The sequence below is a fragment of the Brachyhypopomus gauderio genome, chromosome 5 (assembly GCF_052324685.1).
Source record: "Brachyhypopomus gauderio isolate BG-103 chromosome 5, BGAUD_0.2, whole genome shotgun sequence".
Lineage (NCBI taxonomy): Eukaryota > Metazoa > Chordata > Actinopteri > Gymnotiformes > Hypopomidae > Brachyhypopomus > Brachyhypopomus gauderio.
In genome coordinates this window covers 29,448,309-29,472,029 of record NC_135215.1, presented here as the reverse complement: position 1 = coordinate 29,472,029, position 23,721 = coordinate 29,448,309, and the positions used below count along the sequence as shown (strand labels likewise).

At 49.0% G+C, this 23,721-nt stretch overlaps 2 protein-coding genes across 3 annotated transcripts in view; one reads left to right on the top strand and one right to left on the bottom strand.

The window, feature by feature from the left end:
- tubgcp6 (tubulin gamma complex component 6) overlaps window positions 1-14,908 on the top strand; it is a 19,273-nt gene extending 4,365 nt beyond the window's left edge. For both annotated transcript variants that reach the window (XM_077006955.1, XM_077006954.1), the window contains exons 5-26: window positions 111-327; window positions 538-699; window positions 888-1,009; window positions 1,189-1,255; window positions 1,361-1,470; window positions 2,462-2,553; window positions 2,701-2,840; window positions 3,103-3,252; window positions 3,874-3,955; window positions 4,497-4,585; window positions 6,947-7,062; window positions 7,182-7,320; window positions 7,413-7,496; window positions 7,610-9,620; window positions 9,851-10,018; window positions 10,701-10,863; window positions 11,296-11,437; window positions 11,763-11,957; window positions 12,059-12,191; window positions 12,267-12,480; window positions 13,572-13,765; window positions 13,933-14,908. In XM_077006955.1, coding sequence (XP_076863070.1) covers window positions 111-327; window positions 538-699; window positions 888-1,009; window positions 1,189-1,255; window positions 1,361-1,470; window positions 2,462-2,553; window positions 2,701-2,840; window positions 3,103-3,252; window positions 3,874-3,955; window positions 4,497-4,585; window positions 6,947-7,062; window positions 7,182-7,320; window positions 7,413-7,496; window positions 7,610-9,620; window positions 9,851-10,018; window positions 10,701-10,863; window positions 11,296-11,437; window positions 11,763-11,957; window positions 12,059-12,191; window positions 12,267-12,480; window positions 13,572-13,765; window positions 13,933-14,024 — 4,882 coding nt within the window. In that variant the 3' untranslated portion in view covers window positions 14,025-14,908. The remainder of the gene's footprint in view (window positions 1-110; window positions 328-537; window positions 700-887; window positions 1,010-1,188; window positions 1,256-1,360; window positions 1,471-2,461; window positions 2,554-2,700; window positions 2,841-3,102; window positions 3,253-3,873; window positions 3,956-4,496; window positions 4,586-6,946; window positions 7,063-7,181; window positions 7,321-7,412; window positions 7,497-7,609; window positions 9,621-9,850; window positions 10,019-10,700; window positions 10,864-11,295; window positions 11,438-11,762; window positions 11,958-12,058; window positions 12,192-12,266; window positions 12,481-13,571; window positions 13,766-13,932) is intronic.
- The window catches only part of appl2 (adaptor protein, phosphotyrosine interaction, PH domain and leucine zipper containing 2), a 14,229-nt gene continuing 5,026 nt past the window's right edge, over window positions 14,519-23,721 (bottom strand). The window contains exons 6-21 of the mRNA XM_077006956.1: window positions 23,550-23,591; window positions 23,251-23,309; window positions 22,932-23,078; window positions 22,679-22,761; window positions 22,352-22,504; window positions 21,852-22,040; window positions 19,915-19,957; window positions 19,769-19,825; window positions 19,156-19,250; window positions 18,771-18,920; window positions 18,198-18,247; window positions 17,740-17,914; window positions 17,612-17,648; window positions 17,362-17,517; window positions 16,865-16,912; window positions 14,519-16,716 (exon numbers count right to left, since the gene is read on the bottom strand). Coding sequence (XP_076863071.1) covers window positions 16,585-16,716; window positions 16,865-16,912; window positions 17,362-17,517; window positions 17,612-17,648; window positions 17,740-17,914; window positions 18,198-18,247; window positions 18,771-18,920; window positions 19,156-19,250; window positions 19,769-19,825; window positions 19,915-19,957; window positions 21,852-22,040; window positions 22,352-22,504; window positions 22,679-22,761; window positions 22,932-23,078; window positions 23,251-23,309; window positions 23,550-23,591 — 1,616 coding nt within the window. The 3' untranslated portion in view covers window positions 14,519-16,584. The remainder of the gene's footprint in view (window positions 16,717-16,864; window positions 16,913-17,361; window positions 17,518-17,611; window positions 17,649-17,739; window positions 17,915-18,197; window positions 18,248-18,770; window positions 18,921-19,155; window positions 19,251-19,768; window positions 19,826-19,914; window positions 19,958-21,851; window positions 22,041-22,351; window positions 22,505-22,678; window positions 22,762-22,931; window positions 23,079-23,250; window positions 23,310-23,549; window positions 23,592-23,721) is intronic.

Sequence of the window (23,721 nt, the reverse complement as noted above, 5' to 3'; positions counted from 1 at the left end):
GGCTGTGAAGATAAACCAGAACCTTCAGGGGAGTCATTTGGGACTGATTTAGGCTAATCCTCCCCCACCCCTCTCCTCTCTCTCTCTCTCACTCTCCACCCCACCCCCAGTCCTCCAGGTCAGAAGGAGTCTCCCTATCTGACGGAGGCAGGCCGGGAGGCCTTTGATCAGCTCTACCGGCTATGGGAGGGTGAGCTGAGGACCATGCTCTCCTCCCAGACTCCCTCTCCGCTCCTCCCCCTGCCTCTGGACAGCCAGACGCAGCTGGTGAAAGACCTCCTCAACGTGCTCATAGGGGTGGCTTCCACGACGTTTCCCCTCAACGAGGTCACCTCATTTATTCTCTGCTGTGGCCTGGGATGTGCCCCCCGTGTGCACATTAGCCATTTGTGGGAAAAGCCAGTTATCGTGCCGTTTATCCATCTGTAGTGTGAAGATAATGAATAGACTTGGCTCCCCTTTTGCCTTGAGGAATGAGGGGGTGGGATTCCTGTGCGCCTCTAGTTCATGTCCGTTTCTGCACACATGCCGTTCCAGGCGAGCGCGCAGTTCGACGTGCGTCCTGACGTGTGCGTGTCGGGGACGTCCCCGGAGAGCGTGTCGCGGTTGTTAGGGGAGCTGGCGCAGTACGGCACACACTACCTTCGCCTGAGCCGCTTCTCTCTGGGCGCGGCTGATAAGAAGGGCCTGGTGTTTCAGGTAATGGCTTCCCAGCATTCTTGCCCTTGGCGCGCTTCAAGGGCAGGCCAGCGCACACCTCTGTTCTGCAGGCCGCCTTCCCCAGCCTCATTTGTATTGGAACCATATTTATGAAAAAAGCCAAATCTAATCTTGTGTTTATTTTCTGTGTGTGTGTGTGTGTGTGTGTGTGTGTGTGTGTGTGTCAGGCCTTCACTGGTGGCCTGAGGCGTTATCTGCACTACTACAGAGCGTGTGTCCTCAGCACGCCGGCCTGCCTCAGCCTTCTCACCATCGGCTTCCACTTCCGCAAGCTGGGCCGGCAGCTCAGGTGGGAGGGACCCGCCGTCTGACACACCCACATCCCCCCGCACCATCCCACCCCCACCGGTCTGGCTCGTTCAGAATCGGGGGTCCTCCGCATCCTTAAGACCCGACTGTTGCTGTTTGTGGAATGGCTATGTAGATGTCATGTACGTTTAGCGTTGCCATTCGCTCTGTGTCCGTCAGGTACCTGTCAGAGCTGTGTTGTGTGAACGGAGCTGCTGGTGGAGGAGGCCAAGCCACCTTCCCTGCGGTAGGACACACACACACACACACACATACTTTAGAAGTTCAGATACAGCAGAGAGCCTGTGATTTTCAGTGGCCTCTAACAGGTGTACAACTCCTGCTTCTGTAGGGTGTGAAGCTCCTCTCTTATCTCTACAATGAAGCTCAGAGTAATTGCAGTAATGAGAACTACCCTGTACTGCTGTCTCTGCTGAAGAGCAGCTGTGAGCCTTACACAAGGTCAGTGAATAATGAATCTCCCTCTGTCTGTCTCTGTCTGTCTCTCTCTCCTTCTCTCCCTGTCTCTCTCCCTCTCTCATTGTGTCTCATTGTCTCCAGCTGACACTTCAGATTTCAGTCCCCACCTTCAGTGTTCTGCTTTCGTCACATGGCGATTGCTCAGGACAGCTGGGAGAACACACTATGGCTCCGCCTCTGTTCTCCTCCTCATCTCTAGGTCTAGTCTTTTGATGAGCACAATACAAAACTATCGGCTTAATATGAAACTTGGTCTTGGTTCAAATAAAGCCCTTCACAGACATGATTGCTAAGTAAATTCCAAAATTTGGATTACTTATTGAAGAGTATTTTCTGCTGAAACATATCCAATATTTTTGCCTTTAATTAGCCACATTTTATTTGTATTGCGGTGTGTTGTGAGTCAGCATAACGAGGGGATTTGATCGCCCTGCTAGCTAGCCGCCGTTACCCACGTTTAAACAACACCTTTGCTTCGGCCGTGACGGATGCACATAGGAGTCGCTTCCCCTTAGGGCCCGAGATGTCACTGCAGACCTCTTGACCTTTACACAAACCTTCAATCCTCCGGGACCCTAACTGTCACGCTCCTTCACCGCACGACTTGGCTCCGCTCTTGGGAAAGTCAAAGCTGACTTTATTAAGTGTGAGCGGCTCTCAAACAACGTGCGTGGCTGTTTGTAGCGCCGTCTTCTCTTGATGCAGAACGCAGCCAGGCATTGATTGGAATTCATCAAGGGACCGAGGCCTCTGTTGTGCTTGTTGTCCTAATGACGTGTTGCTTAACTCTTGTTGTGGTTGAGCGTGATCGTTGGAGGTCGTGTACAGAAGTCACCGCCGAGTCTACGGAGACACAGCTTCATGGTTTTCAGTTTATTGTCGAGCATTTCCGTCCTGCTTTCAAAGTCTTACTGTATTAAGGGATTCTTTTATTCATGTTTTGGTGTGTGTGTGTGTGTGTGTGTGTGTTTAGGTTTGTGTCAGATTGGGTGTACAGTGGAGTTTTCAGGGACGTGTATAAAGAGTTCATGATTCAGGTGAATGAGGATTACCTCAGCTACAGGGGTGAGTATTTCTCTATAAATAGTGCATCTAAATGTAGACACTCGAAGTGCGACATTCATTTTGACAGCTCTGCGTGACACGATCTTTTGTTCTTCCTGAGTGCTAATTGGACTCCGTTAAGCAAGCGACCCGTCTCCCCGTGTGTAGATAAGCACTTCTGGGTGCAGGGATACACTCTGATCTCGCGGGAAGCAGAGGACTGCGTGCCCGTCTTCCTCCGCCACATCGCCAATGACGTCTACATATGCGGGAAGACCATCAACCTGCTGAAGATCTGCTGCCCACAGGTCTGCTGATCACCCGCGACGCGTCACCATTCGCTTTAGAACTATTGCCTTCTTATTTGATATAACCAACTTTTTATGTTCTCACTTTAATCAGCCGTGGTGCATCATGGGTACTAACTGTAAATCCACCACCCAAAGTGAACATCATTAGAAAGACGTTTGAACAGAGCAGCCAGATTAGTGATAATTGGCACACAGCTCCGTAAATGTCAGGTTGGGGTGGGGGGGGCCCGTTTGCGTCCTGACGCCGTGTCTCCCGCAGCACTACATCTTTTGGTCGGAGCTGCCGGTGCCGCGGATCGCCGTGACCTTCTCCCTGCAAGAGGTGGAGGAGATCGAGAGGGACTGCGCCGTGTACCGAGGCCGCATGGAGACCATCGCCAAACACAGCGCCATCAGCAGGGAGGAGCAGGTGCGGCAGCCACGTAGCCCGAGATGGGTCTGGGTTTGACGGGGCTGGGTTTGACGGGGCTGGGTTTGACGGGTTTGGGTTTGACGGGGCTGGGTTTGACGGGTCTGGGTTTGAGGCGAATTCGAGATGCTCTATGGTGATTTGACGACGAGGCCATCATTAATCATGTAAAATTGTGTATATTACAGGAAAAGTTTCTGTCCTCAAATTTCGGAGCCCAGAATTGCCTATATTTGTCTTTGAGCCCTGTGGCTGACGGTGGAACAATTCTAAATGTGGCTAAATGTACTGGCGCGCTGTTAAGAGTCTCAGTAATATTGATATGATGCTTGAAGTGACGAATATGACCCATTAACACATTATTTTCAGCATAAATGCGGGACATTTCTGAGCCAGAGGGCTGGACGTGCTCTTTTCCCTTTATGGCTCTCATTCTCCCATATGCTTTGCCTTCTCCTCTCTCTCTCCTCTCTCTTTCTGTTTCTCTCTCTTTCCTCTCTGTCTTCTCTCTTCCTCTCTCCACCTCCTCTCTTTCGCTCTCTTTGCCTAATCTCTCTTTCTCTCTCTCTCTCTCTGTCTCTCTCTCTGTCTCTCTCTCTGTCGCCTTCTCTTGTGTATTAGGCATTGCGTACAGAACTGGCGCGCCAAGAGCTCATCAATCAGGTCAGAGAGTCAGCAGTCAAGACACTGGAGAGCATCCGAGGTCAGAACAAGTCACCTAAACCATATTTATCACCACACCTCCATCTCTCCTACACTCCAGCAAAATGACGTATAGGCAATTGTTCTAACAGATTTTGTTCTTCTGGTGAAATATGCCATCACATTTTTGCACCTCAGGCAGCAATTTAATAGTCGAAAGAAGAAAATATGGTCACAAACTGAAATGCCATGCGAAACGCTGAAGTGCTTCACACGCCGCACTATCACTAAGACGGAGCACAGTGCTACCCAGAAGTTAATTAGTTGAAAGTGCTTTATAGTTTTATGCCTGTTAGTCAAGCTCAGAAATTCATATTCTAGCCTGAAATTCCACTTTGCGGATGCGTGAAGCCGTAGCTCAGCCCTCCATCCTCTGATTTGGCTGTGATTGCGTCAGGAGTGTGCACACTTTCCACAGGCATAAATCAGGCATTCCTAATCACGCCAGGCGCACAAGCAGTAGGAAGGAAATGGCAGGAACAGAAAGGCAGATTTTATGGGCAAGTGACTGAGCGCCCGCTGTGGTCTCTCGCCCCCTGCAGGCCGCCAGGTGTCACAGCGGCTGGCTGAGGAGGCCAGGAAGAGAGAGCGCTTTGAGGAGCTTCGGCAGCAGCTGGAACTGGACCAAGAGGTGAGGGGCCATGCGGGGATTGAGGAGAGCAGTGTATGAGCAGTTTACCACACTGTGAAGCAGAAGGAGAAGTTGCGTGTGCTCACGTCGAGGCGTTCCTCATGGTGAAATTGAGATGATTTCACAACATTTGGACCAAAAAGCAATATACAATTATGTATGTAAACCAGATCTTGAGTTCCTGGTATTCATCTTGGTTACTGCTATTTGGTCATTGCAAATACTTCACTTCATCTGAGATGGGTAGACTTTGAATACGATGAGGCTATGAGCTGCATATTTTTGTAAAATGTCGGTAAAATCTATGTGTAGGCCTATATTTGTTTCATGTTTTTTTTACTTGCAATATAGTTTTCTTTGTATCTTGTTAATGTGATAGTGTTTTTTATGTAGTAATGAAAGATCCCAATATTGAAAGATAACCAAGTGAAAGGGCACTGTCTGTTCTCTGGTTTACAGCCTTAATGTAAATAACTTCCAGTCCAATTGTGGCATTTCCTCGAATTGCATTACAGTTGATTGAAACAGAAACGCTAGCGATAAGGGAGCCTTCACATTCTGTTAAGCCTCTTTAACAGCTGGTGTTCACACCAGTGATTCACCAGCTTCTTTTCCCATTTGAATAGCTCTTTCTCTCTCTCTCTGTCTCTGTGCATTTCTGCCTGTCTAATCAGCATGTCAACAAATTCCCACATTCTGGTTGGCTGCTGAAGCAATATGTTTCAGCTCTGATCACAACACGCTTTTCAGTTGCTTTTTAGGCACCATTTTAGACATGGTGCCATTTAGCCAGTCTGTCCATTAGTAATTCACATGCTTATATAAATAAAATAAAAAACTCTCTGGGGCAGCACCTTTTCTGTTGAGAGCAGTGTTCTTCATTTAGTAGTGCATTCTGCAGTTGGAATATTCATAAAGCCTCCACTTCAGTGACTTTACACCTACGGCTATAAATACCCCCATCCCACATGTTTAAACTTGCAGATTAGAGCTGCCACCTGTTTGCCCCTGTAGCTGGAGGCTTTTTTTTGCTGGTGAGAAACAGTGTTCCACATTTTTACAATAATGGCTGTAACACATGGAATTACGCAGTGTCCAAGAATGTGGTAAACAGCTCGTCTTCGGAGTAGCCGCTGTTTTCCTGGACGGCAGCTCTGCACTCCTGGAGCAGCCGACCAACACCGCAGCAGCTGGCAGAGGGACTGACAGTCTAAATGAAATATCCAGAGGGCATTTAAAAAAATATAGACTTTTCCATATATTTCTTGAATTTATGTTTTTTTAATTAATTGATATGCACTATTTCACTCATTTACTTTTATTATTTATATTTGTATGAGAAATATATTTAGATTTGAAGATTAAAGATAAATAAATATTAAAGATTATAGAAAACAAGCAGTTAGGAGTCCAGACCTCTGACTGGTTTTGAGAGTAATGACTGGTCTGCCACTGAAGTGTGTGAGGAGGCAGTGAGATTTAACCAGCAGTGGGTCTGGCTGTAGTGTGTGCAGTGTGTGAGTAAATCTGTGATGGCCAAGAATCAGCTAGAGGCAGAGCATGAATTAAAAGCCAAGAAAACCAAACACTTCCACTTACCTTGTTTTCAGAAATCTTAGTTAACCAGGCACTTTCCAGTCTGTGAAGTACCATACCGTATTTATTGAAATTATTTATTTAACATTACTGCTATTTGATCAAAGGTAATTCACAACTCCAAAAATGTGTCAGTCACAAGACTAAGGGCTTTAATCAGCAGAGAGCCTGCCTTTAATGTGTGTATGCAGTGTATGAGTGTGTGAGCTGTAATGTGTGTGCACTATGAGTGTGTGAGCTTTAATGTGTGTGCACTGTATGAGTGTGTGAGCTTTAATGTGTGTGCACTGTATGAGTGTGTGAGCTTTAATGTGTGTGCACTGTGAGTGTGTGAGCTTTAATGTGTGTGCAGTGTATGAGTGTGGGAGCTGTAATATTCCTGCACTGTATGAGTGTGGGAGCTGTAATATTCGTGCACTGTATGAGTGTGGGAGCTGTAATATTCGTGCACTGTATGAGTGTGGGAGCTGTAATGTGTGTGCACTGTATGAGTGTGAGAGCTTTAATATTTGCACTGTATGAGTGTGTGAGCTGTAATGTGTGTGCACTATGAGTGTGTGAGCTGTAATGTGTGTGCACTATGAGTGTGTGAGCTGTAATGTGTGTGCACTATGAGTGTGTGAGCTGTAATGTGTGTGCACTATGAGTGTGTGAGCTGTAATGTGTGTGCACTATGAGTGTGTGAGCTGTAATGTGTGTGCACTATGAGTGTGTGAGCTGTAATGTGTGTGCACTATGAGTGTGTGAGCTGTAATGTGTGTGCAGTGGCGCGGTGCAGCTAAGAGGAGGGAGCAGGATGATGACTTCAGTTTTGCTCGAGAGCTGCGGGAGCGCGAGCAGAGGCTACAGGCCTTGGAGCAGCAGCTGGAGCATCGCGCACGGTGAGGCCAACAGGGGGCGCTCTGCACCTGCAGCTCCATGGCAGGGAACTGTGTGTGGTCATCATGTGTGTGTGTGTGTGTGTGTGTGTGTGTGTGTGTGTGTGCGGGCGCTCGTTCAGCATGGACCTCATCGCGCAGTACAGTCGTCTGTCTGAGGAGGCTGCCAGGAGAGAGCGGAGGGCCATGTGGAAGGTTCAGAGGATGAGGCTGGATGAAGCCAGAGCGAGCTTCCTCCACCAGGACCAGCAGGCCATACAGGTCAGGCTACAGGCCGCAGGTCATCTCACCTGAGGTGCGTTACGATCCTGCTCCCTTACCAGTGTGATGTTTGTTTGTGCGTCTGCTTGCAGGCTCTTCTTGACCGATATCCTTTAGGGCAGGGAAGCCTTGAACAGGAAGTGCCTCCTGCAGCAGAACCACGTTGGCACTCGCAGGTCTTTGTGTGGTGCCAGACATTTCACTACATCCATATGCTAGTGTTGTATGCTAGCATATGTTATTGTGCAGGGAATTATTCTAACATATGTGTTATACGTTCCTTATGTAGGAATGTCGCACTTCTGAGACGGAGATGAAAAATCTTCCTGTGGAGCAGGAAGCCACCGTTGGCTCTGACTCAACCCCGCCCTCCGCCCGCCCCTCACGGCCCCCTGCGTCTCCCTCCTCCCCCGTCAGGGCCGGCGCCGACGCGCTGATCTCCGAGGACGTCGACATCGCGGATTTCCTCCCTAAACCTCCGCGTGCCCCGGACGGCATGGCCGTGGCCCAGGCTTTGCGCGACATCGGCTCAGACCTGCCGGAAGCCTCTGGGAGCCCAGCTCCCCTCGACTACGACTTCTCCTCCCCGTACAGTCCCCTGGAGTGCCTTCAGCTCCGCCCCAGCTCCAACCACCCCTCCTACTCCCACATCAGGATCGGAGAGAACGTGTCTGAGGTCCAGGAATCCACGCCTGCCCCTAGCGCGCACGGCCACGCCTCCAGGTCCAACTTCCCCCCGGGTCAGTTTGTGCCGTCGGCGCTGCCCGAGGCGAGTCGGCCTGGCCGCCCCTCACAGGAGTCCGCGGAGGCGGGGGGAGTCGGAGGAGCCTCGGGGGAGAGACGCCCGGCCTCCCTCCCTCCAGCCACCCAGACCGAAGAGTTGCGGCACCGCACGCACGAGAAGAGCGGCCACTCGGGGCGGACGCTGCCTGTAGGAGGCGCTGTGGAGTCGGAGAGGGAAACTGCCCCTTCCACCATGGCGCAGGTGCCCCATCTGGCGACGGATGAGCTGCCTACCACCACAGGCCACAGCCAGCACTCTGACGCCCAAGGACAAGATGGGCACTCAGGAACACGTAGCGTTCAGCCCTCCTCCTCGGACCAGGGCCACACTGCTGATGCCCTAATAAGGACTGGCGAGCCTCTTTCTGAGGTTGCTACTACTGTCTGTTCTCCTGATGCCCATATAAAAACAGGAGAACTTGTTTCTGATGGTACTGCTCCTTTATCTTCGCTCAGTATCCATGGCCACGCCTCTGATGCTCATATTCGGGTTGGTGAGCTAGTTTCAGATGTGACCGCACTAGTCCCCTCCCCTAATATACATGGCCACGCCTCCGATGCCCATATTAGGATTGGTGAGCTAGTTTCAGATGTGACCGCACTAGTCCCCTCCCCTAATATACATGGCCACGCCTCCGATGCCCATATTAAAATTGGTGAGCTAGTTTCAGATGTGACCGCACTAGTCCCCTCACCTAATGTACATGGCCACGCCTCCGATGCCCATATTAGGATTGGTGAGCTAGTTTCAGATGTGACCACACTAGTCCCCTCCCCTAATGTACATGGCCACGCCTCCGATTCCCATATTAGGATTGGTGAGCTAGTTTCAGACGTGACCACACTAGTCCCCTGCCCTAACGTACATGGCCACGCCTCTGATGCCCATATTAAGATTGGTGAGCTAGTTTCAGACGTGACCACACTAGTCCCCTCCCCTAATGTACATGGCCACGCCTCTGATGACCATATAAAGGTTGGTGAATTTGTCTCGGACGTCGCTGCCTCCCGGCCCCATTGCAGCAAGCACGGTCACTCTTCTGACAGCACTCTAACGGTGGGCTGCGTGATGCCGGACGGTGCGCCGACCCGGTCCACGCTGCCAGGCGGCGCCTACGGCCACTCCTCAGACTCCAGCCTGGGTGTGGGGTGCGTAGTTGCGGGCAGCCACCGGCCCGGCCCCCGTGTGCCGGCTGGCGCCTACGGCCACAGCTCCAACTCCGCGCTGAAGGCCGGGTGTGTTGTATCTGGCTCCGACCCGCTGCCTTCCCCACTGCCTGGTAGCGCATACGGGCACTCGTCAGACTCCACGCTGGGCGTAGGGTGTGTGGTGGCTGGGGGAGAGCCCACCCGGCCACCCCCTCTCCCAGGCAGTGCCCACGGGCACTCGTCTGATTCCAGCCTGGGTATGGGCTGTGTGGTGCATGGGGTGATGCCCGGGAGCTCGTACGGTGAAGCCCCACTCCCAGTCTCAGAGCTTCCCCTGGAGGACCAAGCAGAGAGCACGGAGCCCCCGGGTAAGAGCGCCTTAATGTGCGAGCTAACTCTGTTCTGTTCTGAAAACGACACAAAACAGATTTTATATAACAGATTGTCGTGTACGTTATGCAACTTCCACGAGGTTGCCATTTGCATCGAGCTGCTGATCTATATATAAGGCCTCGGAGCTGATGTGCGAGACATCGCAGGCGTGTGCGGTGTCTCTTCGGCGTATGACTCTGAACTGTTTGAGGATTCTCGTTGGCAGACTCCAGCACAGGGCCCCACACACAGCTGCTGGGTCTGGACGCGGGCATCGCTGCGTGGGCTCGTGGCCTGGGCCTGTCCCCCCGAGGCAGCCCCGAGGACGACTACCTGCTCCGGCTAGCCTCCCAGTACCAGGTCGAGCACTACGAGGATTCCTACACACTGATGAGTGAGTGCCTCCTCCCTGGAACACAGGAGATGAAGATTGATCAGGGCTGTCGTGGCTGGGGTGTGACACCAGTGTAGTAGCACAGGAAAGGGCGTCTCCCTGATGCTGTGAAGCCCAGAGTGATTTAAGACCGTTTCCTCTGAGCCGGGTTGTGAGGCCGCCAAGTTTTAAGTTTCTCGCGTGATGATCCACTCGTAGCAACAAGCATTCGGTAGGCATCTCCGTCTCATTGTTTGTCGTTACGATTGCTGTTATCGGGCCCGGTGTTGACGTCCATAGCGAGTTCGTTTACAGTGCAAATTGGGGCATCTTGCATTTAGCCCAGCGCCGTAGTGGCCATGTGTTGTCTGCATTGCCGGAGCCTTCTGGGACGCGGAGCAAAGTAAAGGCAGATTGGATGTTTTCGTTTGAAGATGCAGTGACTCATGTGCTCAGGGATCATTTTGCTGTGCTGGAATGCCTTTTAAAGGATGATGGTGTTTGTTTCTCGCCTTTGTGCTGGAAATATTCCTTACGATGTCGTTATTTTTATAGACGTCCCAAAGCGTGATGTGTAGTGACACTTTTCTAAGGGTTTCCAAAGCAGACAGCCCTGGAAAAAATACATTCCTGTGCTAAATATGACTCACTAACTTGATTGTGTGTGTGTGTGTGTGTGTGTGTGTGTGTGTGTGTGTGTCAGCCCCCGACACTCAGCTCCTGCAGCAGGTGATGCCCGGGCCCAGCATGGCTCTCCCCGTGGACTCCCTGCACTGTGCCACAGACTCCACAGCTGTGCAGCTGAGTGAGATGATGCCTCTCCCCGTGCTCATGAAGCACTCCGTCACCACCCCGCTCATCACACAGTGAGTGTGTGTGTGTGTGTGTGTGTGTGTGTGTGTGTGTGTGTGTGTGTGTGTATTTCTATTACTATGCCAAATAGCATCACATGTAAAATCCCAGAATAATATGAGGTCATTTTTGGCGCGTGCAGGTCTGCTTGCATCTGTTTTTCATTTTTCCAAAAACAACTTCAAACCCGAGAGTTTCCTGAGCAGAGTGCAGGGTGGTAGTGGGGTTTCTGTAATTATCACTGGAGCTCGTTTTAATTACATAATCATAAACAAGCATAATGCAACAGAGTACTAGCGAAAAGCGCATGTGGCGTCCCCAAAGCCTCCTTTACGCAGGGATGTGGCTGCTGAGAAACCCACTACCTTTTCCTCTGTAAGGCGTGTGCAGCCACATGAATGCACTGGTGCACCGACTGTTGGGCTAACGAAGCGTCTCCCTCTCAGTCTGTTTCTGGTGAACAAGGCCGTGGTGGATTACTTCTTTGTGGAGTTGGTGTTGGAGAAGCACTTTGAGGCTTTGAGGCACTTCCTGCTGATGGAGGACGGCGAGTTTGCGCTCTCGCTCACCGACCGGCTCTTTGAGAAGGTGAGAGGAGGAGGGGCCCTGCGTGGTGGGGGAGGGGCCCTGCGTGGTGGGGGAGGGGCCGGCGGACCACCTCCCTCTGCTCTAATTTGCTCCGGCCGTGCCTGTTCCTGTAGTGGAACTGGTGAGGTCTCCATTAAGCCGTAGTGGCAGTGAGAGTGGCGGGGTGACTGTAATCGTCCTGTCGCCAAGCCCTTCAGTTACGGCTCCACAGGGCGGCGACTTATGACTGATGAACACACCACTAGGATATGTGCTGCAGAAAGGTTGCAATTGTATTTTTGTGTGTGTGTGTGTGTGTGTGTGTGTGTGTGTGTGTGTGTGTTAGTTGGGCAGTGGGCAAACCCCTGGTGAGCTGTTGACTCCTCTGGTCTTGAACTCCATCCTGAACAAGGCTATGCAGTACAGTCTCCATGGTGACAGCGAGCAGGCCGCTAACTTCACTTTCGCGCTGCGTTACCTGCCCGAGGTCTTCCACCCCCACGCCCCCGACTCCCTCAACTGCCTGGAACTCCGTTACAAGGTCGGACAGACCCCCCCCCCCCCCCCACACACACACACACACACACAATCCTGTTGCAGTAGCCACTTTGGGTGCGTTACGAGCGACACTCCCGTTCTCAGGTGGACTGGCCGTTGAACGTGATCATCACAGACAGCTACATGAACAAGTACAACCGCCTCTTCTCCTTCCTGCTGCAGCTCAAACACATGGTGTGGTCACTCAGTGACGTCTGGTTCCACCTGAAACGCACAGGTGAGGCTCCTCGCGCTCACACCACCGCCCAACCAGAAGGTCTATCTGTGTGTGACACGCTCTCTGGCCCCCCAGCGCTGGCGAGGGGAGCGGGCCGCTCCGTGCAGGTCCGTCTGCTCCAGCTGTACAGACACGAGATGCAGCACTTCGTCAAGGTGATCCAGGGCTACATCGCCAACCAGATCCTGCAGGTCTCCTGGAGCGAGTTCACGCAGAAGCTCAGCACCGCCGGAGACCTGGACACCATCCACCGCACACACGCCGAGTACCTCAACAGGGCCATCTTCAGGTTAGCACACACACACACACGCTGAGTACCTCAACAGGGCCATCTTCAGGTTAGCACACACACACACACGCTGAGTACCTCAACAGGGCCATCTTCAGGTTAGCATACACACACACACACACACGCGCGCGCCGAGTACCTCAACAGGGCCATCTTCAGGTTAGCGCACACACACACACATGCCGAGTACCTCAACAGGGCCATCTTCAGGTTAGCACGCGCACACACACACACACACACACACACACACGCAGAGTACCTCAACAGGGCCATCTTCAGGTTAGCACGTGCACACATACACACACACACACGCAGAGTACCTCAACAGGGCCATCTTCAGGTTAGCGTACACACACACACGCAGAGTACCTCAACAGGGCCATCTTCAGGTTAGCGCACACACACACACACGCACGCACACACGCAGAGTACCTCAACAGGGCCATCTTCAGGTTAGCGCACACACACACGCACGCACACACGCAGAGTACCTCAACAGGGCCATCTTCAGGTTAGCGCACACACACACACGCATGCACGCACGCACGCAGAGTACCTCAACAGGGCCATCTTCAGGTTAACACGCACGCACGTGCACACACACATGCGCGCGCCAAGTACCTCAACAGGGCCATCTTCTGGTTAGAGTGCCACACACACATGCACGCACTGAGTACTTCAGCAGCGCCATCTTCGGGATGGAATGCCACATTACAGTTGTGTACACATAACAGTAGTAGAATGAGGACATCATCAGGTCCGAATATTGTATTGCTTTTCTGCGCTTTGTACAGTTCTTGGTAACCTTTTATAACTGTACACCTCAGACCCTTCTCACTCCTTTCCTTTTCTCATCTAGTTCAAAGTTAAAAACTGAAAATGACTCAAACCATTCTCCATATGTCTCAATTCTCAAATTTCAAAATGTTTCCAAGTCGAGAGGAAGAAACGAGTAGAGGAAACGCAGCATCAGGGATTGAGATGTGTGCTCTGTGTTTAGCAGATGAATTCATGCGTTTGGCATATTGGTATTACTGCCCTGGCTGTGGTAACCAGTGGTCCTGCCTCTCTTGCTCCCTGCTGCCCCTCAGGGCTCTGCTGACGGAGAAGGCTGCTCCTGTCATGAACATCATCCACAGCATCTTCAGCCTCATCCTGAAGTTCCGGGGGCAGCTGGTCGCACAGCCCTGGGAGAGCCAGCAGGGGGAGACAGTGCACCCCTGCTTCATTGCCATGCAGCAGTCTTATAACACCTTCAAATATTACTCACACTTTCTGTTCAAAGGTGAGGCAAACACACCCCACCCTAGTAATCACACACAATACAGCAACAGCATTCAAGAGTTCATAAACAGAATTTAATATAAATGTGATGATCGGTTAGAAATTCTGTATATTTCTAGGTCAGCATAAAAGAAAATTGTGTGCTGAGTATCTTTTTTCTGTGTGCAGTGGTTTCGAAGCTGGTTGACAAAGGCTACCAGCCTCATTTGGAAGATTTTCTGCTGCGTCTCAACTTCAATAACTACTACAAAGACTCGTGACACATCTCTCTGCTCCTGAAATGGGCTTTTGCTTTGGCCCCATATTGAAGTCAGTAAGGCTGTCTATATGCTAATAAGGTGCTTATGGACATTGTAGGAGCAACAGCGACTGGGTGGGGAGGCTCTTTGCATTGTGCTTGTGCTACAGTGGACTGTATTGCCTGTGTACATATGTGTGTGCGTCAAAGTTCACTTCACTGACATACCGTCACACAAATGAAGACTTAAAATCGTGTTCTGGAATCATTTGCAAAGCAATTTTCTCAGTGTTTTTCTCTCTCTCTCCCTCCCTCGCTCCACCATTCAGAGTTTGCCTGCAGTCGTTCATTCTGACCCTCGTCACCAAATTAATGTTAGTGCTTAACGACCATCAGTCTGTCCAAAGTATGTGGTGTTACATGTAGAATTAAAAGAAACTTTCATTTCCAACACGCATATCACATTAACATGAATTCACTGATAGCGTTGGCTGCCCACGAAACATTCAAGGGAGGTAGAAATCAAGACATGGCTTTATTAAAGATGTCGCAGAGTGTGTTAGAAAAGACACGTGCAAGGCCTTCTGGACAACGCGACCTCAGTCTTTGCTTAAAGTTATTCCTCCTGAAGCACCACTGCTCTTAAAAGTGCTTCTCCGAGTTTTACCGAATGTCAGTATTTGTCTTCTTAAGCTCCTGATGCACTGAGCTGCCGGCAGAACAAAGCCAGACCTGTTTGTGTTGAAAGCCAGACCTGTTTACATGCAGTTCAGTCTGTTGCAGTCTTCTCCAGACTCAGATAAAACCCTGACGGGTAGCTAAATCCTGCCGTCGCACCGAGACCACTTTGAACAGCTCTTGGTTTAAGCATAGAATGGCCATGCTGCACACACAAGCCAGCAATTATTGTTCTGGGAAAAATACGGAGTTATTTACTGCATTTATGTACAATACTGTAGTGCAACAAATTGAGACGTGTATGCAAATCACAGCAGATAAGTTAAATGTATACCCACAGGCATAATACAGCCACGCAAGCAGAATAAACAAGTGATATTTGGGGTGTGGGGGGAGCCCTTATGGGAAAGCACAAGTATAATTCTAAAGCCCTGTGAGCCCATTTCACTGCTAGTTTTAGTGATTTGGGAGCTTCTTCTACCCAACAATAAGTGATGATTGTAAGATGCATTTTAAATCTTGTGTGCATGTCATGCGCTGTAAACGGACCACTGCCCTCAGCCCTACAGAAGGAATTTTAGATTAAATCTTAACATCTTAGTGTATTGAAATTGGTCGTTTCAGCAATGGAATGTACAAAAAAAGTTCCTCCAATTCCAAGCACCTGAGGAAAAGGTGGAATGAATGAAAAGATTCAGCACACAAGTTCAAACCAGCTTCTGGTCCTTGCCCATGAAGCTGTCTCGTTTCCAAGACGATCAAAACGACACGGCACTTGACTTAAAACCATTTAGTGTTTCCCGCTGGATCCACTGGGAACCCAGATGAGGAGGCAGACCCTTGATCAGCGGTGCCCACTGGCCAACGGCATCAGTATGAACTCCTTCCCCCAGCACGGCTGTGTTTCACCACCTCCTGCTCCTCATTCCTTATTACTGTACCATCAACACCTCCTTTCAAATGAGTCTACAGAGATTAGTGCAATATCCAATGTCATTAAAGCATAAGGAGAGCATTTCTAGCCTAGTTGGACTGCCAAGTTAGACTGCAGCCTATCACTGAGTGACTAATGCATACACTAGCTTTTATGCAGTTCACCTAGCAAATATATAGAAATTACAAAAAAAAAAACTACTGGAATAGGCAAATTAAATCTTAGCACACATGACAACAGAACCTAGATCAGTAGAAGAATAAAAGTGCCTCTTTCAGCTCCACAGTTTATTCCTGGACTAAGCTTAGATATGGCGCTAAATAAACGCGTGTCGAAAGGGGAAAGGTTTGGACTGGTCCACCGGGACTCTGAGGAAGCGTACTCTCTAAGTAGCCCTTGTCGTCTTTCTTCAAGACCCAGCTCTTACAGAAGGCTGCACAGATGCCAGCCAAGCCATATTACTGCTCCAGGGTCCTGCAAGATCAGCTCCGATGATAAAGAGCACTCACAAGAGTGTTTATGGCCCAGTCTAGTCTAGCTTCACTTCAGTAATGTCTAAACTACAATCCACCACTGTTTTTAAACACTTATTTGTACATTTTTTAAATTGGTAGCCAATTCAACATGATCAGGACACACCATAATAAATAAATCCAAATCCTGTTTTTTTCTCTCTGCTGTCTCAGCTGAGCCCTGTGGTGTTCTGACAGAGGCAGAAGTATCAGATTCGTCTGCTTTCACAGGTACCAGAATGCAAACTCGTCATTCAACATAAACCCAATTTTTCAGAAAACTTCTCAGGCATGAAAGTTCACTTGAGCCCAAGTGTCAGGTGTTGCGGAAGATCAGAGCCGGTATTGGGTCCCGATTTGTGAGTCGTGTGGATGACGCGGTGACGTGCTCGGCTCTGAGCAGCTCCTTCATGTGGGCCTGGGGAAGGCGGAGCTGCAGGGCCGGTGGAGGCGGAGCCTCAGGCCTCAGACTCCTGGTCGTCCTGAACTCCCTCGTTAGCAGTGCGTCCCGCCTCGTTCGCCAGCAGCAGGAACTTTCCGTCGTTGGTAAGGGGCATGGACTTCATCAACTGGGCCAGAGCCTTGGGGTCCTGATGTAGAAGAATACAAAAGTTTAACAAATTTAATTAACTAGACATATTGATTATATGATATTTGCTGACTAATAAACTGTTGATATACAATATTTACTGATTACAATCATATTAATTATCCTAAGAGAATACATTTAGTCTTTACCTTCTTTGCCTCTGTAATCTCCTTCCCTAAGTTTACTGTGTAACAGATCTGAGGAAGGGGCAGAAATGTAATTAAGCAAATCTACTGGTGAACACTGCACACAGAAAGAGACCCAGACAGAGAGGCCAAACCAGCCAAACGTTCCCAACTCCCACAGCGTTCTGTGGGTTAGAGACACCATGCAGAACGTGGGGTTAAGAGTCACGGCTGTTCTACAAGACTACAGAGCTCCATGTTTTTATTCACCTAAACATGTTAATTTTGCTCATAATTAGCCAGCTTTTCAGTGGCTAGTATGGATGTCTAAATATTAGAAATTTTACCATAATATGACATGAACAACATTAGAGTATTAGAAAGAAAAGAGTATTAAACCATCTTCTTGCGGTTCCCCTCACTCTCCTCCCTACCGTTTGCTGTCGCTGCACTCATGCTAAGCCTACCGACCGGGCGGTGGACGTTGGCCCGTCTGGGCGGGGTGTCGGCCAGGCCGTTACCTTCTCTCCCTCGGTGCTGCTCTCGAACACGAAGGCCCTGAAGGACGGGCGGCCCTCCTCTGCCCCCTCACTCCAGTCCACTCCCTCCACCACGAAGCCCATGAGCCTGGGGTTCTCCTGGTGCGCCGCAAATCGAGTCACGTCCCTCAGCGGGAACTGGAGGAGGAGAGCCGGACATTAGACCGATCCTTACTGCAGACGCCATGTGAGGATTTACTGATGGAGGCTTTATAAGGACACAATCACTTACACTTATTCTAGTGACCTGTGTCTGAGGATCAATCAACCTGTTGGAGTAAAAAAAAAAGTTTACTTCTCAAAGCTCTCAGTAGCACCTGTGTAAGGTGTGGAAGAGGCGGGGCTTTGGGCCACACCCACCTGAGGCAGCTGCTGGTCACCATCAGGTGGGATTCGGCTGTTTTGAAGATGTTGTGTATAGCCCGTGCTGCAAGCACCTGCCTCATGGCCTCGTAGATCACTTCTGGTGTGTGTCCTGAGCGCACGGCCATGGAGCCCAGAAAACGCACACCAAACACCTGCTGAAGCAGGGAGTCTGTGTGTGTGCGCAGAGACAGACGGACAGGTGGAGAGTGAGAGACAGCTCCCCTGCACATTCACAGAATAAGAGGACATTCACCGACTCTTAAAAGCAGAGCACTGAGCATCTCTGCACTGAAGACCGTCTCCGCACTGAGGCAAACGGCTGTCAAAACTAATGAGAACACAACTGAACTGATGTCTGGGGGTTCCACTACAGCACCGGGTGACCTTAACTGACCTCAGCCGTCAGCTCCGACTGAGGAACAGCTAAACTAAACAGAGTTGCGATGTCTCACCATCAGCACTTGCAGAGCTTTCTTCTGTCTCGCCAAAAGGATTTGTGCGTCTGTATAGCAGGTCATGAAGAAAAAAAAAACACAGCTGTCAAAGATTTTACAAGGCAAGGTATATTAATAAACCGCACAGCCTGACTGTAAAAGTGCACATACACAGTAGAGCATCAGATAGATAGCTGCTGTAATATAAAGCAAAGTGTCACACTTATCCCTACAGATGTCGTTTCCTTCAAAAGTTCTTACCTGACGTAACAGGACATAATACACCACCAGCAAAAGCATTTTACATGAATAATAAACCGATGACAAACACCCAGACATCAAAGTCTGTGCTCCAATAAACAAAAGTGCAAGAAGTAGATTATTAAGGGTTGATGCTATCAAACCAGTTGGCCAATTTCCCGAACATCACTTCACTTGGTCTTGGACTGTGATTAATTTCTCACTCTTGCACTAAATGCATTGCCAGTAGTGAGTCAGGACAACAGGAGTCCTTGTAGTCCAACCTTAGACTTAGTCTAGGAATCTAAAACAGTGCATTTAGTGTATGTAATGGCAGAGGTGTCCTCTGACCTCCCTCCGGCTCTGTTCTGGTCCAGGAACTCGGATGCGGGCAACACAATGTCGAACTGGATGGGCGTTCCTGGTGCGATTAGGTCTTCGGCCTCAAGGACAGCAGGGACCTTTTTACTGCTCCGAGGGGCCAGTCCACCAGGCCGGGCCCTACACAGACACAAGACGCTGACCCAAGTGTAACACCAACTCAAAGGGCCATCGAATGTGCAATGTTCAAATTGCAACTTCATATCAAGATCTGACCAAGGACTATGTGCATCAGAACCACTGTCTAACACTCGAGCCTCCCCCCCTGACTGAGGAGTGGGATTCTTACAGGCCTGAAGCTCATGTGTGTGTGTTTGTGTGCTGTTCATGGGTGTTAACGTGGCATCACTCTCACCGGTCAGGGTTGGGGGAGCCCTCCGCTCTTTTTTCAAAGCTCGTGATGGGCGTGACCGCCTGGATGGCCGTCTGATTCAGCCTGATGGCCACGGCCTGAGAAGCAAAGACCAGGCATCCTCAGAACAGCCATCCTGATCTCAGATCAGCCATTCTTAGATTTATACCTAAGAAGGTGCTAAGAACCAAATGACTTGGGTAAGTGGATATTCCTATCTGCTTATTCAGACCTGTTAAGTACACAGTGATTAGTGGGCTGTCTGCCCACTCTTACAGGACACAGCTGGGGAGAGCAGGTCAATTAGTTTGTTTGCTTTGGGATGATTACACACTCTCTCAATCTAAACACATAATCAGGTTCTCCACTGTCACAAACTCAGGCCTCATGGTCTCTATGGACTAAAAGCCCTACTTGTGTGTAAACGTCCTCTCCTGTCAGTACAGATAAGTTTGGTTCCATGCTCAGGTAAAGTTAAATACGTCAAGTACATTCAAATTAAAATTAGCTGTATTTTTAGTGACACTGCGTATATAGTTGGCGATCCTCACCACAGCAGGCATGTTATTCTATGTGTACAGTGATTAATGTGTGCAAGAAATGATGCTGGGATTACCTCAGGATTATCCGTTAGGTAGATCTGCCTAGAAATGTTGTTAATAGTGCAGATCCACTGTAGCGGGAAAACCAAAACGTGTTAGTAAAATAAGTGAAACACTTGAATGAATGAAAATGTGTGAAGTAATGTAAGCTAGGCAGCACCTCTTCATACTCCCTTTTGCTCTCTGCTTGAAGAATCATAGACCTTGAAGGAGAAAGAGGACATTAGCTGATTCAGAGTGATGATGACACAGCGTGTGTAAGGCTGCAGTTAGGCCACCAGCAGGTCTGTGTGGCGTTTTGCTGGGACAGAGGTGCGTTAGCAATTGTGTAATGTCAATATCTCGAAGTACCTAAGAGAAAGGTCACCGTAATCTTGCCCTGTCTATTATCTTTGCTCTGCAGCCGAGCGTATTCGGTAGCTAAACTTTCATCTGCTCTGCCTCACTGCACAGGGTGTAACAGACCAGAGATCACAGGAAAGTGTCAGTGTAATTATTTACAGTTGGATTAAGCAACATTTCGATTGCTTTGAAGATGAAACGGAACGAACGCTCTCCTTTCTCTCTCCCTTTCTCCTTCTCCTGCCACTGCGGCTGTGTGCTGAATTCTTACTGAGCCTTTCCCCTGTCCTCAATACTAATACAGCGAGAGGAAATTGATTTTGCAAGCGTGGTCCTGTGAAGACGGCTCTGGGAACTGAGCAGGTGAGAAGAATAGGAAGCAGACAGAAATCCGAATGTCAGAGCCTAGAACAGCTCCTGCTGAAGTTCATGTTTTGATGTCAATGTTTTAGCAAATTGTCACATTTGCCTTTACAATCACCACAAATTAGCTAGAACCTTCAACACGCTTTAAATGTATGTCAATGTGTGCAAACACGCTGTGTGGTGATGAAACACTCAGGTTAAATGGAGAGCGTTGTCTCTTTGTGAGTTATGGAGGCTGAGCACTTGACTCTCGAGTTGGTCACTAAATTATAGATGGAGATGTGGAAAGAGAAAGGTACACCTCAGGAACCGAGTACGTGTAGCCCAAAACAGGACTGTTGTCTACATGGAATCAAAGAAGGAAGAAAGTCATTGGCTGATGGTGTAGAGCAGGGTGGGAAGGAGACTGTTTAAAAGGCTTTAACCCGCCTCCTTTAGAGTCTACTATAAACATGCACCCTACACTTCTAATTGGCTGGACACAAATACGTGGACACCTGAACATCTTCTGGGAAGCCTTTCCACAAGACTTAAGTTTGGCTGCTCATTTGTGAGGTGACCCGCTGATATTGCTACAGAAGGACTAAAGCTTCAGTTCATCCCAAAGGTGTCATCACCGGGGTTGAACATCTCTGGGTTCTGGGCAGTCCACTGGAGTTCCTCCACATGAATTAATCAGAGCATTTATGGGCCTCTCTGTGCACAGGTTCACAGTCATGCTGGGACAGGAACGGGCTGTTCCTACAGAGTCCAACGCATAAATTGTCTGAAATGTCTGTACATTGTAACATTACCACCACGCTTCACTAGAACTAAGGGACCTAGTCCAAACCCTAGACTGTTATCCCTCCTCCACTAAACCTTACCATCAGAACCATGTGGTACGGTACCGTGTCCACAACAAGGTAAGTAACAAATCCAACATAGATTTGTGCATCAGACAGAATAATATAATCACAACACTTAATTAGGTTGATTAAGACAAACAGTCAGAGTTTGTGTCCACATACCTGTAGCCATACAGTGTAGATAAATATGGACTTAATGATTCTGGAGAGCAGCACAGAAACACTTTTCATAGGAAAGTCTACCTGTGAGGAAAGTCTACCTGTCAGAATTTGCAAGTCTACTTATAAGAAGAAGCCAAAAAAGATTTTCTACCCCACCAAATCCACAACTGATCACATGCTTCACTAGCTGCTGTGTTGCGTAAGTGTACAGTAATAGATTTTATATGGTCTCGTGGACATCAAGTGGCTCAATGGGGCCTCATGTAATCCCAACCACAAGACATACCTCTGCAAAGCTAAACAGTGCTTTTGGAGTGAGCACGCGTACACACACACACACACACACACACACACACACACACACGGCTTGTTGACATACGTTTTCCCAGTAGGTGATGTGATCTGGAAGCAGTAACGCCTGTCCTCACACTCCACGGCCATGACGGAGCAGTTGTCCAGGTCCATCACCATGCCCCCAGCCACTGCTCCGCGCGGCTGACACATCAGGTTCCCTCCCTGGGTGAAGAAATACAGCCGGTCCCAGGCAGTGGTCACCAGGCCCGTCTTACTGCAGCAGAGCGTGGGTGGAGCGTGGTTAGAGGGGAGGGGCGGGGGGGAGGACCACAATTCATATTCAGAACAAAGTCATTTTTTTACTTCCATTTTTTTTTTAAGTTATGGGATGTAATATCATTATATGTCACAGGTTGACTTGTATGCTGGTCTGTGAGAATGCTGGCCTGTGGTGGTCAGACAGACATTTATCTATCAACACGCTACATGCACTTTTGATTTCACTTGTTTGTGAGTGGCTTATCAGAAAAGGAGTTTATATGGAGGTCGAACTGGTGACATTGTGGAAGGAGGCTTGATGTTTACTTCCTGATGTTGAGGTAGCCTGCTTTCTGGATGAGCGTTCGGTTGACTGGCTCGCGGTCGTGATCAGGCATATAGACCGTGTCCTCCACTGACAAGAACTCTCGCTGTGACAAACGCATGCTTTCTGCCTCCGCATCTAACTGGGCCTGAATACTGCAGAGAACGAGGGAGAACGAGGGAGTGAGAGAGGGAGGGAGGGAGGGAGTAATACAAGGAGTATGCATCAACTATCTAAAATGCCTTAAACTCCTTAGGATTTTGCAATGACACATGAAATTAATATCTTGCATGTATAAGGCACATTTTTTTGTAAACCTGACCATTTACCTCTGAGTCATACTGTTCACAGAAGCCAGAAAAGTGTCCATTTTCTTGGAGACCAGTTCCATTCCTCTCTTAAAGAAGCTTATCTGTACGGAGTCGATAAGAGGAGACACACGTTTGTGTCTGACATTGGAAGTCAGCTTGTATCATTAATTCCTGTCACGTTTTGCACGCTTTTAGACTTTAGCACCCCGCACAGGATGAGCCGTGACCGGTCAGCGCTGGTCGAGAGGCATGTGTGAACGTGCTCTTGCACCTGTGCTTGTGTGTAGCCCAGCAAGGGATCCAGCATGGCCACTCTCTTCCTGTACTGTAAGGCGTTGAGGGCGCAGTAATACTGCATAGAGGCCTGGTGCTGCTTCCTCCGGCAGTAGGCTACCTCTCGGACTGCTTCAGCCTTCAGCTTCAGACAACACACACACACACACACACACACACACGATTGTAATTATCAGCTTGCATCATTGTCATGTTTGTTTTCTTGTTCCCCAAGTCATTTCTCGTAAATAAGCATGATGGATTTGTGTTGTGTGTTTTAGATTATATGATTTTTATATGTAAAAGTTTTTAAATACCTTTTCATTTTCTTTCTTCTTGGGGAGTCGACTGTATTTAACCATAGCTGCCTCATGCTCTGGGAAAGAGGGAAGCCATCATCATTTCACAAAAAACTGGTTCAAAATATTCCCAACCATTCCCAATTAATCTGTCCAAAATATTCAAAATCATTCTCATTAACCAATACAAAATATTCCCAATCATTCCCATTAACCTGTATAAAATATTCCCATTAATCTGTACAAAATATTCCCAATCATTCCCATTAACCAGTCCAAAATATTCCCATCTGTTTTTTTGCATGTTCTGCACCTACCATCAGTGGCGATTCCAAATATCTCTTTCAGTGTACTTATTTCTGTAAGCAGATACAGGACAAACAAAAGGCTTTCACACAGTGCACACATTCACACTTCCTTCAGGATATGTATAGGCGTACCTTTGTTGAAATGTTTGCCTGTGTTTAGTTATTTCTCATTCTGTGACAG